The sequence below is a fragment of the Rhinolophus ferrumequinum genome, chromosome 6 (assembly GCF_004115265.2).
Source record: "Rhinolophus ferrumequinum isolate MPI-CBG mRhiFer1 chromosome 6, mRhiFer1_v1.p, whole genome shotgun sequence".
NCBI classification, from domain to species: Eukaryota; Metazoa; Chordata; class Mammalia; order Chiroptera; family Rhinolophidae; genus Rhinolophus; species Rhinolophus ferrumequinum.
This window is the reverse complement of record NC_046289.1, coordinates 7,318,118-7,334,347: the sequence shown is the minus strand read 5'-3', so window position 1 is coordinate 7,334,347 and position 16,230 is coordinate 7,318,118. Positions and strand designations below refer to the sequence as shown.

The following is a 16,230-nucleotide window of genomic DNA, read 5'->3' as shown; positions in this document are numbered from 1 at the left end:
CATTATTTTCACCAGGGGAGCTTTTAATCCAGTGGTTGCCCCAGGGAGATTTTGCCACCCAGGGGACATTTGGGTGTATCTGGTGACACTTCAGGTTTTTACAACTGGGCAGGGAATGCTATTTGTATCTAGTGGGCAGAGGCCAAGGATTCTGCCAAACACCTTACAGTGCACAGGGCGCCCCCCCCCCAACAAAGCCTCCCAGCCCCAAATGTCAAGATCGCTAAGGCGGAGAGACCCTAAATTAGCCCTTATTCCCAGATTTTTAATGAATTGGTGTTGACTGGGGCCTGAGCTTCAGCATTAAAAAAATTTCTCCAGGTGGCTCTAACCCCTGTGTAAAGGGACGTGGCAGAACTGAGTGACCAGAGTGCAGCCAGGAGAGGGAGAGGGGCTGGAATGCAGGTGAAGAGACAGATAAGCAAGTTTGTTCTCATCTTAGGCTCAAGCATCTTAAGAGCCTTTAGCCTCCATCTTCTAGCTAAACGCCTTCCTAATTAGTGAAGTTTTTACTGACTTAGACAACTGTGCAAGTTCCTTAAATGAAACTGTCGTTGCATAAACATGGGGTTTGGGAGCCAAACCATGTGACCTGAGCCAGTGTCTTGACATCTCTGAGCCCGGCTCCTCCTCTGGAAAACACGGACTCAAGCACCTGCCTCTAAGGTGCTGTGAGGTTTATGAAGAACATACCACATGCCTGGTGGATAATTGTTCCGCATCTCACAAAGGTTCCCTTTTACAAGAGTCACGTTTGAAGTGCGATGTGTGATTTTCCCGACTACTCAAAGTGGACAATTATATAATGACATCTGTCACATCAAAACCTGTTTGTGATATATAGAGGATGTATTACAGAATTGTACACTTGAAACCTATGTAATTTTACTACCCATTGTCACCCCAATAAATTTGAAAACAAACAAACCAACCTCTTTTAAAGTACTGTCTTTAAAAATAAGTATTTCTTGGGAGCATTTGAGATCTTGCTCTCCGGCATATGTCATCAATTTGGCTCAAATAAACTCTTATAAACATTTTTTTTTAAATAGTACTTCTTTTAAATATTCCATTTACAAGTAAAAATATTCCTAAAAAAAAAAGAGAGATTTATCAAGTATTTATGTAGGTCCCTATAATCAAACCTACAAAATGTGTTTCCCACAAGTCTATACTGGAAGGATAAGGTAACGAACAGTGATTTGCATCCAAAAGTGGGGAGAAAGGGCAAGTGTTACATCATGTCCCTGAGGTAGCTCAGAAATTGGTAGCACGGAAAAAACAAGACGTGCCATCGGATACTCGGGTCAGAAAAAACACCATTTCCCAACAGCAGAACCTGACACAGACCTACCCCTCGCCCCCCAGGCTCTGGGAACAGTTCTGGGCAAAAGACAACAGTGTTTAAGGCAAACTCCAAAGAGTAAATACTTTAATTTTCTTCAAGAGGACTCTTAAATTCATAATATTTTAAATAGTCGCACTAACAAGTTACATTCCCACAAAAATACTTGTACAGCATCAGTATTCTTAAAGTATTCACATCCATAATAACATTAGTTAGGAAAATTAAGACACTTAGCAATGATACTCAACACATACAACGTGTGTTCTTTTACTTGTGGAGAGATCAAGTCACGGTCTAAACTAATTCAGGACAGATTAACATAAGCGCTGGACTTGGCACCCCTACCAAATTTCGCAATGCAAAGTCCTGTGTGACCAGCAAGTTATACAAGGTAAAACAAATCCAACTAGAAACTGGAAGCTGCCATGTCATATACACAAAACACGTGTGAAACAGCAAAGTAAACATATTTGTCTAAAGGTGGGGCTGCTATTTCAACCCCCCAAGGCATTAGAGATGTCAACAGTTACGATAGGAGGTGAAAATCTATCTCTAACACCTATGTTTTAAAAAATTGCTGACATTTCAAAGTATGAATTGTTGAAACTCTCTGAAATTTCTCATCCCAAAAGAAGCCTATTGTAGTGGAGTGTTAGACTGCCTTTTCCACCTCTAATTTGCAGCCACTACAACAGAAGGAAAATATTCTGATTAAAATGGGCTGACTTGCAGCCGCACATATAAAGTCTATTAACGGGAGCAGTGTACCTAGCATGATCCTGAAACTACTGAGATAAAAATAAATTGGCACAAAAGCACTCGATTATTCTTATAGGAAAAAACTGCCGATATCTTCCAGTAAACAGAAGATTTCTTGGTAATGGAAAAAAATTTTTTTCCCTTCATTATCTATATACTCTACAAGTAACTTTCCTCTTTAAGATTCACAAATGTGTATTTGATTTATTCTATTTGATACCAATTGGTACATCCAGTTGATGAACTTGCAGATACCAGAGTTTCACTTCATGCTTGCACAGCCCCTCACTTTCAAGAAGCTTCAAGAACTTTATAGACATCCTCTCTAATGTCTTAGGAAGGTCAAGAGGATGTGAGGGAAAACAGGGGTAAGACTGCTCACTAATCTGAAGAAGTATACCCAATGCAGGTCTAAGGAAACGGACGCGAAGTGAAATGACTTCTCCTTAGTCTCCAGCTTTTTGCCTATTTCAAATTTAAATTCATGTTGACCATTGTTAATCCTGAAACCATCTGGTGCCAAGTGTGGATTCCTCACTTCAAATTGCTTCCCTTCAACTCTGCCTGCTGCCTCCCCTCTGCTGAGCACACAGTGCCAACGACCCGGGGGGCCACACCCCTGTGGACCAGCAGCCCCTGCGCGAGCAGACAGGTTTGTCTGGACTGTTTTGGAACTGAACAAAGGCACCAAACCTACAGAACAGTTTTCAAAGGAGACGGTTAAAAAGTAATTCCCTTAAAAGCTGGAACTATTGTAATAGCATTTTAAAAGTGACACATGGCAGGAGGGAGAAACACTGGTTTTTAATATTTTTGCCACTTTAGGCACATTGCTACTTGGGAAGTTGTTTTTCTTTCTTAAAGTGAGTTTTACATGATAAAAAGATCAAGGGTAAATATGTGTGCTTAAGTGGGAATCCAAATTGGACCCAAACTTTACTGAAATGGAAGTCTGCTATGATGTCTACAAGAAACACTGTATTCTATCTGAAAAGGCGGATGTTAAGTGAACGTTCTACTTGTAAGTAATACCAATCTGGGGACACACAGGAAGGGAAACTGGGGGACCCAAACCAGTCGTTCAAGGGAAGACACAGCCATGGCCCACCTTTCATAACGGAAGGTGGTCTCACCACATTTCTGTAACACTGTGGGTTGTGAAACTTGCTGACAGACGTGGACCAGGCCTGCGACATGGACTCCTGGGGGAGATATGTACGTGGACTAGACGCAGGGACAAGCGGACACACACAGCTTACTCCATTCGGGAGTGTCGCATCACAAGAGAACCATGCAGGCACCGCAGCCATTCAGAAACGCCAAACTCTCAGAGATGCAAGATCCACGGGAGCTGCTCCATGGGATGTGACCAGACTGCTCTCACGTGGCAGTGCCACCAGTCTGAGGGGTCTCAGGTCCGGGCACCCTGCTGGGCGTTAACTCCCACACCATCATTCACACACAGGCACGCACGCGCACACATGCACACACGCCCTAACCAGTGGAAACCTCTCTAGTGGACTTTGTCGTGAGAAATCCCTTTGTTCACAGAGAGGGACACTGAGGCTTAGGGAAACCGAAGGCCGTGCGTGGCCAAGCCACCCGCTTGAGAAGTCCCAAATCTGGCAATCCCAGGATCCTGCCCAACACCCCTTACTGTGTTTTCGCAGCATAAAAGTTTAAAGAGACACTTTTAAAAACGAAAAACTTAAGGATACTTAATGATGCAGAAGTATTCCTATATAGATACACAAATATCTCAAGTAAAGAGCATGTTGGCTAAACTGAAAATGAGTAGACCCTTGACTGAATCTTTCTGAGACACAAGGTTTCTGTTCCTAAACATAGATTCTCTCAACAGCAGGTGCAGGAAGGCAGAACAGAGCAAGAACCATGGAGACTGCAGGATATAGATATTTTTAAATGGGATTTATAAAGCTAATTTGTCAAAAGACGGGTCCCTTTGCTGCTCAAAGAGCAAACAAGAGAACGATCATTCTCGCTATACCATATCTAATTGAACTTAAATAGTGTAACTGTGGGAAATATATTGAAAAGTTAAAGAGATTTTATACTTTTCAGTCTGACCAAGCATGTTTCACTTTGATTAAGCATCACAGACAATGTCCGTAGTATGTCCCATTGTAAGGGAAAATGGAGCACGGGGGCTCCAAGCACAGGGCAATCGGACTGTGCTCCAGAAGCAGGCTGGGCTTTCACGGCAATAAAAACAGCCTTGGCAGATGTTTACTCGGGACCTCGGTCTACATGGCCTCCACTTACTTGGGAAAGAGTAGCAGAGCTTCCATGATGCTTAAACAGGTGGTTACTCTGAGTGTTGCCTTTCATAGTTTTTTGGCAGTAAAAAGGAAACAAAATAAAACTAACAGCTATTGAGCACAATTTTTATAAATTTTAAATGTTCAGATTTTTGGTTTACATTACTTTCTTGTTTAGAAAAATTAGAGTGAAACTGATTCAATGTCATTTTCCCAACCCCAAACTGAAATGTGATTCTGAAATCCAAATCTACCTCGATATTCCCCCACTTCAGAACCTGAGAATTCTTAGCACGTGACTTTCAACAGTGGATGGATACAAAGTCCTACATTTTCTTTCTGCTGGATTAACTCCGAGGCAGAGACTGAGATGAGAACAATTTCCCTCTCACTTCCAGGTCATGATATACTTGATATTAACCAAAATCAGTTCTGAGAAAGTGTTCCCAAGTATCTTGGAATAAATCCTAGCATTGCATCTATGAATATGCATGCTCTAGGAAAAGCAAAATATTCATGGAAGCATAAAACAGTTTTGCCTTTAAATAAAAATACTTTATTCATTCCTGACAGGTTTATCAAAATGTACACTTAACCAAGTAAAAATGGTACTTTGAAATAGCCGACTAGGGCATATTTGGAGGATTTTTGGTTAATTTTAAGAGTAAAAACTACTTCCATACTCCCTTTCCACACATTCCTGACAAGCTTGCCCTACATAACCTGCTTAAAATTGAACATATAAACAATTATATGGGCCCCAGTTCTTTATAAAACGCACATTTTCATTTACACTTAAAATAAATGGAAGTTATTACATTTGAGTTACCTTCCTTTGCCCCAAACTTTCAGCCTACTCCTCTTTATGTTTGTGTAACTCTATAAATTACATAAAGAAGATAGCACGTGACACGTATTAATCTAGAAACACATACACACACACAAGATAAAGTGCAACACAACAGAACGTGTCTGTGACACTCAAGCTCTCCCACTCCCACAGGATTTTCTGAGTAAGTGGAAATAATGTTATTCTCGAGGGCATGAACACTAAATCCAACAGACGAGGTTATTTAGTCCTCACTGATATTTATTTTGAAAATCCTATTTGCTTTTATTTTCCTGTGGCTTCTGTCTCTCACTCACCATGAAAGTTTCGAAGCTATGATTCTTTTTAAACCTTAAGAAAAATCAACTCCTCAGAACAACATAAACAGTGCTTTCGAAGTACTCAGAAGTTTCTGAGCACTCCTGACTGTCAAAGGAGCTTTCCAATGACATCTCATCTGTAACCAGGAGAATTATACTCATTTTAATAAAAGCAAGCATTCTACTAACTTGGCAGCAAATGCTTTAAGGACTTGATACCAGTCACCGAACCTTTCTACAGGCAAGTACCAACCTAGCCCTAAAACGTCAGAGAAGTTTTGGTTGCATGTGGTTGTAATATTACATTATTGAACTAAGAACTGCTTTTGTTCCTGAGATGAGCACAATAAAATTAAATGAGTTCCCTCTAAAGCTGCCAATGGGACACTATGCTCCTTAGTTCTGCCTTCGTTATCTTCGTGAGGATCATGCCTGAAATATCAGTCCTCCCCGTGGCGCCATTTCTGTGACTCGTCTTGCCGAACATCAGGTCGAATTTGGTTTCTCATGCCACCTAACACGTTTGATGTTGCTTCTGTGGCGACAATCAGAGGTTTCACCACCGCCGGAGGAATCTGGCGCAGGACCTCCCCCACGGCCCCAGTAACGCCCCTGCTCTCGTGTTCTCGAGCTGCGGTTTCATAGATGGTGTGAGCCGTGTCTGTAATTCCCTGAAAGGGGGCAGGGGAGAAAGGGAAGTAAATTACTGGTCAGAAAACTCCCTAAACTATCCTGTAATCACACTTTAGTAGACTTAATCAACATGATATTTGTAAGCTAGACCTCCCCTCCCTACCCAAAAAAGCCTGTGCTTTTCAGATAACCCAGGATAATTATTACTAGGATAAAATTCTAATTATAAGGGGAAGTAAGAGGCAATTATTATGATTTAGTATTTTGTGGTGTCACGTGTGCAGAAACTGTAGTAGGGAAGCTTACAGAAGTATTTAATGACCTAAGCTTTGCTGGCACTATTTATCACTAGTTAAATCAAACTTAGCAAACAAAGCTTTTGGAATAAATATAATCACTAAAGGCATATGATGGTTCCTCTGATTCAACTGTAACAAGAAAATCTAATTCTAGTAAGCTCCAGGATATCATTAAATTTGTTTTAAATTGCTGGCTATGTACTAGAGAAGATAACTGGAATATTCCATTAAGATAAAGGACTAAACAGAACATTTTATTGGATTAAACAGAGAAAACTCTGAGAACATAGAGCAGGCGCGTATTTAATAAGTAGGAGCATTTTCCCCCTTGCTTATAACTGTCTTACATTAAAATCATCAGGACGCTAAGCTTTAAAGCTGAACATATAAACGCGTGGGTCAAGCCGAAGTGGTAAAACATCACACGATTTTCACATCTCTACCATCGGTGGAACTCGAAGTCCCTCAGGGGACAAGAGGCAGGTTCCACTGTTACTTTTCAATGAAGGGCACAGTACAAGGAACTCTGGGCTCCCTGGGGAAACCAAGGAACCTCGTCCTAACCCAAATCAAGCCATCACTCTGACAAGCTGACAAGGGTATCATTTCTACCCAACACAGCAGGCAAAAATGTAGTACCATAAGGGGCAAAAGTACAGAAGAACTGAAAAAAAAACAAAAACAAATAGCATAAGTGCTATTTTTAAAACTATCTATAAGAGCCAATAAAAGAAACCATGAACACACTGAAGAAAATGCTTACAATTTATACATTCGTCCACATCATCTGCTTCCCCCGTCCCAGCTCCCCTCCCTGACCCACAAACAATGAGAAGTTATTAGCTTATTGTAATATGATGATTAACACCAAGTCTGGAGGCTACAGAGGTAAATTCAAATCTCAGGTCCGTCACTTGGCTGTGTGACCTTAGACGAGTCCTTTCAAATGGGCAATTAAAATATTGTGATGATTGTTTGAATTAAATGAAATAATGTATCGAACGGGCGAGGCCCAGCTGAGCAGGTACTGAGTGTTCATTACAGAATTCCTAGACGACCAGCTCTGTGCCTTACAAGTACCGGCGACAAATCACAACTATGCAAAGCAGGGGTCAGCAAGCTTTCTCCATAAAGGGCCAGATGATAAACATTTGTGGGCCATAAGTCTTTGTTGTTTATTCTTTTTTTTCTTTTTACAGTCCTCTAAAATTGTAGAATGCATTCTTAGCTAGAAGTGCACACAGAAGCAGGCACTGGCCAGATCCGACCTGCAGGCCTCAGTGTGCTGACTCCCATCTAAAGGATGAGCCTATCTGTGAAACACACAGGATGTTTTTCCCTTAATCTCGGAGTTCTTAATATCTAAAAAGAAGAAGAAATGTTTATCCCCCTTGAGGAACCTCTATTTAAGAGCTTTCTTATATGGATTCAGATTCGGTCTCATCAAGCATCCCCTACCGTCTGAATCCCAGCTCACTGTTGTCACCCTCCCTTCCTTCAATCTTTGCAGGGACAGCTTTAGAGAACGACAACTGAACAGCAGGCCCAAACCCCGGCTCCAACCCTGGCCCCCCTGCCCATTCACCATGGCCGTTCTTCCTGAGCCTGTCCCCTCACCTGTGACGGGGAATGCCATCTACCTTCAAGGGTTCCTATGCACTTGGCACAAAACAAGCACATAAATATTTATTTTAGAATGAATACAGATGAATCCATGCAACCATTTTGCAAACTGCACAGTGCTACATATCCAAGAGCTATTATTACCCTGCTGTCAACTGCCCCTGCTATGTCTTGAATCCCAGAACCATTTTTACAAACCTGATTTCTCACATGTCTACTGGTAACTGGCCCAGACCCGACAAAATAGGAACAGGTCTGACTGGTAATTATCTCTCTTTGTTCTCCCAACTAAATCTCTTTTTCATAAAGGTGACCAGTCTTGCCTTTATTTACCCACTAATACATTTCTGGGGGTTCCCCCTCAGTGGTCTTTCCACCACTGTGGTTTGGGACCACAGAGGCTAACTTTTGTCAGGTAAAAAAGACTGTTCTGCCTGTCAGCATATGACGGAAACAACATCCTTAATGAAATCCTAATACGCAAATCAATCATGAGTAAAATGACCTCAAACAATGTGTCATATTAAAAAGAATGTCACAAAAGATTAAGACAGGGAATGCCCTTGAAAACAGCCATAAAATCAGGGTTCACTGGTGCAAATAAACTACAACTTGGTCATATTTAATAGACATCAAGACTCAAACAGTTACAAATCACCATGTTCCCCAACAATTTCCTGCACGTATTAACAAGAGGACATTTGTGTGGACATTCCTGTAGCAGTGTTTTAGGGAAAAAATGGAAAGTAAATGTCTACCAATGGGAAAACACATAAATTATCTCTATTCATACAGTGAAATCCCACAAAACAGTTGAAATTAGATCTACATCATCAACGTGGGTTTATCTTGAAAGTTAGGATACCTATAACACCATTTATATGGACTTTTAAAATACAAACAAGAGTATGTTTTGCTTATGAATACACACTTGTATAATAAAACCGTAAGAACAGGTACAGAAAACTCTGTACTATCTTCAGGACAGGGAAGGCAGGGGAACGGGACCACAAGGGATTCACGTGAAAAGCTGCTTTTTTAAACAAATCGGAGGTAAGAAAAGCAGAGTGTGAACATGTGTTAGGCCCTGTGAGTGAGCCCCTGCGCCGGCTCTTACTCCTGCTCGCTCGTGGGGGGAGGCAGGTCACTGCTCCTCCCTGGCACCCAGTGGTCACCCCGCAGCTCTCTTCTCCTACCTGACGCAGGGATTTGCCCTCAGTTGGCAGCAGTGCCAAGTGCGCTCCCAGGGAGTCCTTCAGAACAAACTCCAACCACAGGTGCTCTTTAGATAAAAGCCCGGGAAGCATGGGAGCGGGTTCTGGCCTGACGCCCGAGTATCACCTACCTCTTTCACGACACTGTAGGCCTTGGCCACACCTTCCCTCAGGTCTACTGGCTGGTGGGCTAACCGGTGATGAGGAAACCTTCTCATCTTCTTGGGCTCGATAGCAAGGGTACCCGGAGACACCATGTCATAAGCAGTCTCGGCCGCGGCCTGGACCATTTATCAGAAAGTAGAAGTGAATGAGAAGCAAGTCTGGAGAGTTAGGCTCCAACGGGGCACTTCCCACAGGGCCTGGGGAAGGACGGGGGCTCGCGCCCGCACACGGCACTTCCGCAGCACTTGATTCTTTACCACAGGACTTATGACTTTTATAAGAACATGAAAGTGTACATTAAAAACCAACACTATCTGGATCGAGCTAATTTTTTCAGGCCCTCTTCTGCCCTCTCAGAACGTTCTCCAAGTGACCGGGTTAGTCAAGAACGCAGGGTCTGGATAAGGTCAGTTGGACCTTAATACTTAACGTAACAAACCTTAAAATAACTATTGTTTGCTCTGTAATTCTCTCTTTACATTTAGCTATGGTTTTTTTTTCACATAAATGTGGTAGAATAAATCCTCAGCTAGCTTAATGGCTCATTTACATTGAGCTAGCTAGCTCATTTATAGTAGTATCTCGGTTTTTGAACGTTTCCATTGATGAACATTTCAGTTTACGAACGCCATAAATTTTATGGATCTACGCTATCAATAGTAAAATTCATGCTAAATTTGCAGTTTTAGGGGCTTATTTTAAAGGTCTGGAACAGATTTACCCATTTTGCATTACTTTCTGTGAGGAAACCGTGCCTCAGTTTTTTAATGTTTCAGGACTCAAACAGGCTTCCAGAATGGATTATGTTCGAAACCAAGGTAACACAAAATAGGCAAACACATTTCACACTGCATTCCACTGCTTTTTTCCTACTAATAACGTAACACTGGACAGCTAAGCAATTTAAAAAGCATAGTATTAAGTCATTACAAATAATATATCTATTCTCATATTTTATTAATTTTGTATATTTCCACAGTATCGTTTTTGAAAACAAAAATAACCCCACTGTTTTATAAAGACCCTTCTTCTTTATATAAGGTCAGGTAGCCTATAGAAAGATACCTGTATGGTTTGAACCATTCGATTGGTGAGTTCTAGAGCGGCCATGGCTGTAGAGGTGCCAAAGGAGGCAGCGCCTCTCTGAAATCCTCTGACAATGCGGCCATCCTTCCGGTACTGCTCTATCGGTAACCAGACCAAGTCCTTCAGGCCTTGCACTGCAACAGGCGACAGACACACAGCAGTCAACAGGCGTGCTGGGGCTCAGATCTCTGCTATCATTCTAACCCTGGGGCTTGCTTGCAGCCCCTGAAACGGGAGACAGAGTTTTGTGTATATGGCTACAAATATAGGTTTTCTAGAAAGATGGTCCTCATGTAGACTCTCAAAGGCATCCATAACCACAAAAAGGTTAAACATCACCGATCAGGCAAAATAAATCATCTTCTGATTAAAAAAGGAAACTTACCTAATTGTACTAGTGAGTGCATAGGCCCAACACCTCCCAGGATGCCCGGTAGCTGGTTTTTCTTAATGTCAGTAAGCCATTCGGTGATTGCATACGAGAATAATTTGTCAACACCTAGCAAACTAGAGCAAATGACTATTAGTATAGAGGAAGGAAAAAGAAATGTATAGCTTTAGATAAGTTTGGGGGAATTTTTTAACTTAAAAGAAAATTTACAAATTACAAAGACAAAATATTATAATAGATATTTAGTCTGAAATATATAAATATATATAAAAATACATGTATATACACATACCTATAATCCAATTATAGTGTTAATTTCTACAAGGCTTAGGTAATATGAATAGCTGTGTTTTTCCACTGTTCTTACTTCTTGAACATCTAAAGCTCTGGCAAAGGATTAACTCAACATTACCGTGTTACCCCAAAAATAAGACCTGGCCAGACAATCAGCTCTAATGCATCTTTTGGAGCAAAAATTAATATAAGACCTGGTATTATATTACATTATATTAAACCCGGTATTATATTATATTATACTACATATTATATTATATTATATTATATTATATTATATTATATTATACCCGATCTTACAGGTATTATAGTAAAATAAGACCAGGTCTTATATTAATTTTTGCTTCCAAAGACGCATTAGAGCTGATTGTCCAGCTAGATCTTATTTTCGGAGAAACACGGTACAAATTGCCATACGGTTCTTAGCTACTAAGAACCACTGCTTTCTGAATTTAGTCTAGTCTTTTCACTAAACAAACTGATTTACAACTTTGGGAAATTATGAAAAAATATCATAACTATAGCTGTGTTTGAAAAATACTTCTTTGTCAAACTTATTCTACTCTCTCAGAATGAAAACTAGCCGCAAACCAGTAAGGATCCTCTAAAAATGAGCTCTCTAAAAATGAGCAGCCGATACGATAAAAGAATTAAATTATGTGTGCTTGCTAAGGAAATTCAATTTTAATTTGCTGTAAACTAATGTTAGTTACTATAGCTCAAAGCCTCAGGTAATAATCCAACTTACCCATGCCGATAGAAAAGCCTCTTCAGCTTTAGTTCAGAGCAGTTTAACTGGGCCAGACCGATCAAAATCCCAGCTAACGTGCCCTTTAAAATGAAAAAAGCCCAGATTAATTTGTAAATTGAGAGACTCAACACTAAAAATAGTTGTTATTTGGGAAAGCCAAAGCAACATTCACTAATGAAGCTAAAACACTTAAAATGTTTGCAGTAAAAACAACTGCTTACATAATATGTATGACCCAATTTATATCAAATTTTACTCATGGGTTCTTAAGTAAAAAATATTTAATTTACTTTAAAATCAGAATTAAATTTTAAAATCTTATACATCATTTCAATCCTCTATGACATAATTTTTTTTTAATTAAGTCTATTAGGAAAACAAACAAGGCAATTTTTTATACAAACTTTACACAAAGTTTGCAAACCTGATCCATTGACACGTGCTTTCCATGATAATCAAGTCGGATAGGAACTTCTGATGTGAATCTAAATTCTCTGAAATAAAGACAGGAGGGGAGTTATTATATTCAAAATTACTAAGAGTTGAAATTAGATATAAATTAATTTGTTCAAACGGAGAATAAAACCCAAACCACAAAATAAATAAAAAAGAATGCCTTTTCTTAAGGTAATATAACAACTAAACTGATGTTAATCATCTTATAAATTGCATTTATTTTATTATATTTAAATTTGTTCACAAAAACTTTTTCGTAGTTTACTAAGTAATGTTTATGTTAGAAAACTTTATTCTGGCAGATATTCTCAATTCAGAGAACAAATTAATAAAAGCAACCTTCAAGATTAAACCAAATAATACCATCATTATCAACAAGTAAAAAGACAAGAGGTAAGATACTCATTTTAGCTCCATGATGAAGCAAAAGAGTTAGAAAACAATGGACATGAATCTCAGTTTTATCAGTTATATGGGATGCAACCATGGGCAAGTAAGTCACTTAAATTCTCTGACCTTAAATGTCTCTGCCAATACATTTTTTGAATGCCGCCTACATTGGTGAACTTTAGTGAGCATTCTTGAGACCAATACTTGTAAATAGGGTATCGACACACAAATATTGGGAATTGAGAATGAAATTATAATTATACACTGATGACACATCAAACAAAAGGAGGAGCTGGCTTCCAAAAGCTGGACTGTAAATTGGAACCGGAAACTCATTTTTTCTACAGAATTAATATTGGTGATATATACTATTAATATTGGTGCTATATACTAAGCCAGCCTACAAAGACCATTTAACCTGCAGTAAAATGGAAATGCTGGATTCACATCAATCACACAAGAAGCCTGAGATCCAAGGTCCTCCCCCATCTTCTGAATACTCATCCATTTGGTTGTCTGGGCAACAGCCCCTTGACACCTGCCTCTTGCTTTCTCACTCTCTTTTTCTCCAAAGCACATTAGGACGAATCATATGTATTAATTATTAAATAGGGATTTCTGTCTACTTTGCTCACTGTGGCATACGTACAGTAGAAAATGTGGCATACATATAGTAAGTGTTCAATAAATACTTGTGGAATAAATAAACGTTGAATAAATGTTTGGGGCGGGGGCATCACTTGCAAAATGCACTGAATTGGAGATGAAGACCTGTGTTCTAGTCCTGGCTCAGCCACTGTGTGGTCCTGAGCCAGTCAGCTCACCTCTCTGGGCGTTAATTTCCTCATCTGTAAAGTGAGGGATTTGGACTCTATCACTCGTTACTAGCCCAGAGTCCTGGACCCACTAGGAGCTTTTGAAAGTAGAAATAGAAATCTGTACACTATTTTAAATAGTCTAATGAAAAAAATAAACACTTACCTAGGTAAGTAAATAAAGCTACACAAACTAAAAAGTGTCAAATTTCTTTGCTTTCAGGCCAGAATTTTAACAATTCAATTTCCTTTATACTGGTTATCCAGTGGTTACAAAAACCAAATTGGTAGTTTACATGTGCTTAATATAAAATGAGAATACAAACTGTTACTTAGGATACACAATTTTTTTAGTAGAAACATTTTTAAAAAGATCAAATAATAAAAGAGGTTCTTCTCTGTGGTGCAAATGTTTAGAACCACTGAAATCATCTATCCCAGGGTCTTTCCAATTCTCATATTGTTTTTTTGGGTTTAAACCTGTCATAAGTAGACAAGATATTTAAAACAAGAAAATACTTTAAAATAGTTATACTGCCCACTTTGAGCCAAAGTCTAACCTCAGAGCTCAGAGGGAAAGGCAGGATTTGGGGACCGCTGGTGTCAATGGGAAAGGAGCACGGAAAGCCAGGGAAAGTGGTTAATTGTCCCCCACAACACAGGTGGCTTTGAGCCTCAGCCTTTTCCTTCCAATAGAGTCAAGGCTCCACACCTACCCCAGGGGTGGAGAAAGAAACAAGACGGGAAGAATGAATGAGTGTGAAATGAGGGATAAGCTTGTGTAACCAGCTGGCCGTGTGGCTGGGCAGCAGTCACAGCAGACAGCAGCAGCACAGGGGCCGGGGTTCCGGACAGTGCAACTTACCCAGGGCAGGCAGGGTCAGGAAAGACACGACAGTGACGGAGGAGGGCAGACAGAAAACTAGATAGAAAATTCCCGTAAGGAATAAGAAGGCATGCTGAAGTCGAGATGGATAACGGAAACGAGGGAAAGGACAGCCGTGTGAGGAGGCACAGAGAAGCCATACCAGTGACAGGAAAGAGAGGGACAAGAGGAGGAAAAAGGAAGGAGCTGAGGAAAAGGGAACCCCTGCTATAGAATCAACAGAGATACATCCTCAACAAGGGTTACCCCGTGTAAATGAGAGGGGTGAGTTAGGTGGGACCACATACAAACAAACGTACCAGTTGCTTACATGGCAGTGCAAAGAAAATCTGACGTGACCTCATGACTACCTGTACACAAACGCGTTAAAGGACAAGCTTCAAAACTAAAATAACATCCTCTGTTATCCAAATTAAATGATTTACCTGAAAAACACAGGCTGATCACTAAATGATGCTTCTTCGGCCGAGAAGGCCTTCTGCGCCTCCCCATTAACCACTTCGGCTGAGTTGGCACTGTCATTTTGGAAAGGATGCTTTGGCGCAGGGAAAGAAAGAACGACGTTTGGCTCCTTTGAGGTACTTAAATGCCTTGGCAAACTGCAGGTGACATCAGCTCCAGGAGACTTTTTAACTGAACATGTAATGTGGACATTTGAAAAATTAGGTAGTCTTCCTTAGAGCAACCATTTAAATCAATCTAGATTTAATTTGTGTTGCTACATTTTATTTAATAAACACAATTACTACTACAGAGAAAATTGACTTTCACCTTTTAAATTACTACTTTTACATAAACTACATTTGCATAACTTAATAAAAATAAACACAGAACACATTTATATAAATGAGAATAAAGATTGCAAGTACATTCTCAAAAAGGCCTCATAAAAATCAAAATCAATCCAGATACCTGTTACAGGCTTTTTCAAACTACACATATTTAGTACCTTCTGGATCTGGAGCCATCAGAAGCTCTACTTCTGTAGAAAGACTTGTGAAGAAATCCTTCAGGAAGAACAAGGCATCCTAAAATTAAGAGGTATAATTATAAGTAACACGGGGAAAGGTACATCTATTGCTAAAACTATGAAACAAAGTATGTTAAAGTCTCATATTTTACTTATTATTCATATACAGCTAGAATTTATTCAGTCCTTACATTGTGTCAGGCATTGTTTTCTCTCTCTCTCTCACACACACACGCACCCTTTGCTAATTCTCACAACTCTGAGAAAATTAATTTATAGATGTGAAAATGAAGACACAGAGAAGTTAAAAATCATAGTTATTTCTAAATCAAAGTACATTTTCGTTTCTTTAGAAACACAGCATCCTCATTCAGCACTGCTCCCGCTCTGCGCTGCCGCGGTAACGTTATTAACAATAGTAACGGCAGCCAGCATGTCCTCCGTACTTGCATGTGCCTTCAAAGTTCTTAATGTCTTATTTCTGCCTTTACCACTATGTTATATTATTGCCTTGATACATTTTCTTCATTGGACATGACATTCAAAACAAAAATTAAAAATAAATAAAATCACCCCTGCACTGTGGTCTCTTCTGAATTTATACAGTTATAAACAAAACTGGATGGCTCTGTCTTGATGTTGCATATGCAAACCCTATTTGCCCGTTATCCGCAGCTTTGTTTTGCCGACCTTACTCAAACCAACAAAATCATTTTGGAGAA

General features: G+C 39.8%; 1 protein-coding gene across 5 annotated transcripts in view; it reads right to left on the bottom strand.

Annotated features, from left to right (window-relative positions):
* Positions 1-2,484: 2,484 nt before the first annotated feature.
* Positions 2,485-16,230, bottom strand: part of ATG2B (autophagy related 2B) — a 66,647-nt gene continuing 52,901 nt past the window's right edge. For all 5 annotated transcript variants that reach the window (XM_033109210.1, XM_033109213.1, XM_033109214.1 and 2 more), the window contains 8 exons: positions 15,488-15,566; positions 14,964-15,171; positions 12,416-12,485; positions 11,989-12,071; positions 10,941-11,062; positions 10,535-10,689; positions 9,436-9,585; positions 2,485-6,206 (listed from right to left, as the gene is read on the bottom strand). In XM_033109210.1, coding sequence (XP_032965101.1) covers positions 5,976-6,206; positions 9,436-9,585; positions 10,535-10,689; positions 10,941-11,062; positions 11,989-12,071; positions 12,416-12,485; positions 14,964-15,171; positions 15,488-15,566 — 1,098 coding nt within the window. In that variant the 3' untranslated portion in view covers positions 2,485-5,975. The remainder of the gene's footprint in view (positions 6,207-9,435; positions 9,586-10,534; positions 10,690-10,940; positions 11,063-11,988; positions 12,072-12,415; positions 12,486-14,963; positions 15,172-15,487; positions 15,567-16,230) is intronic.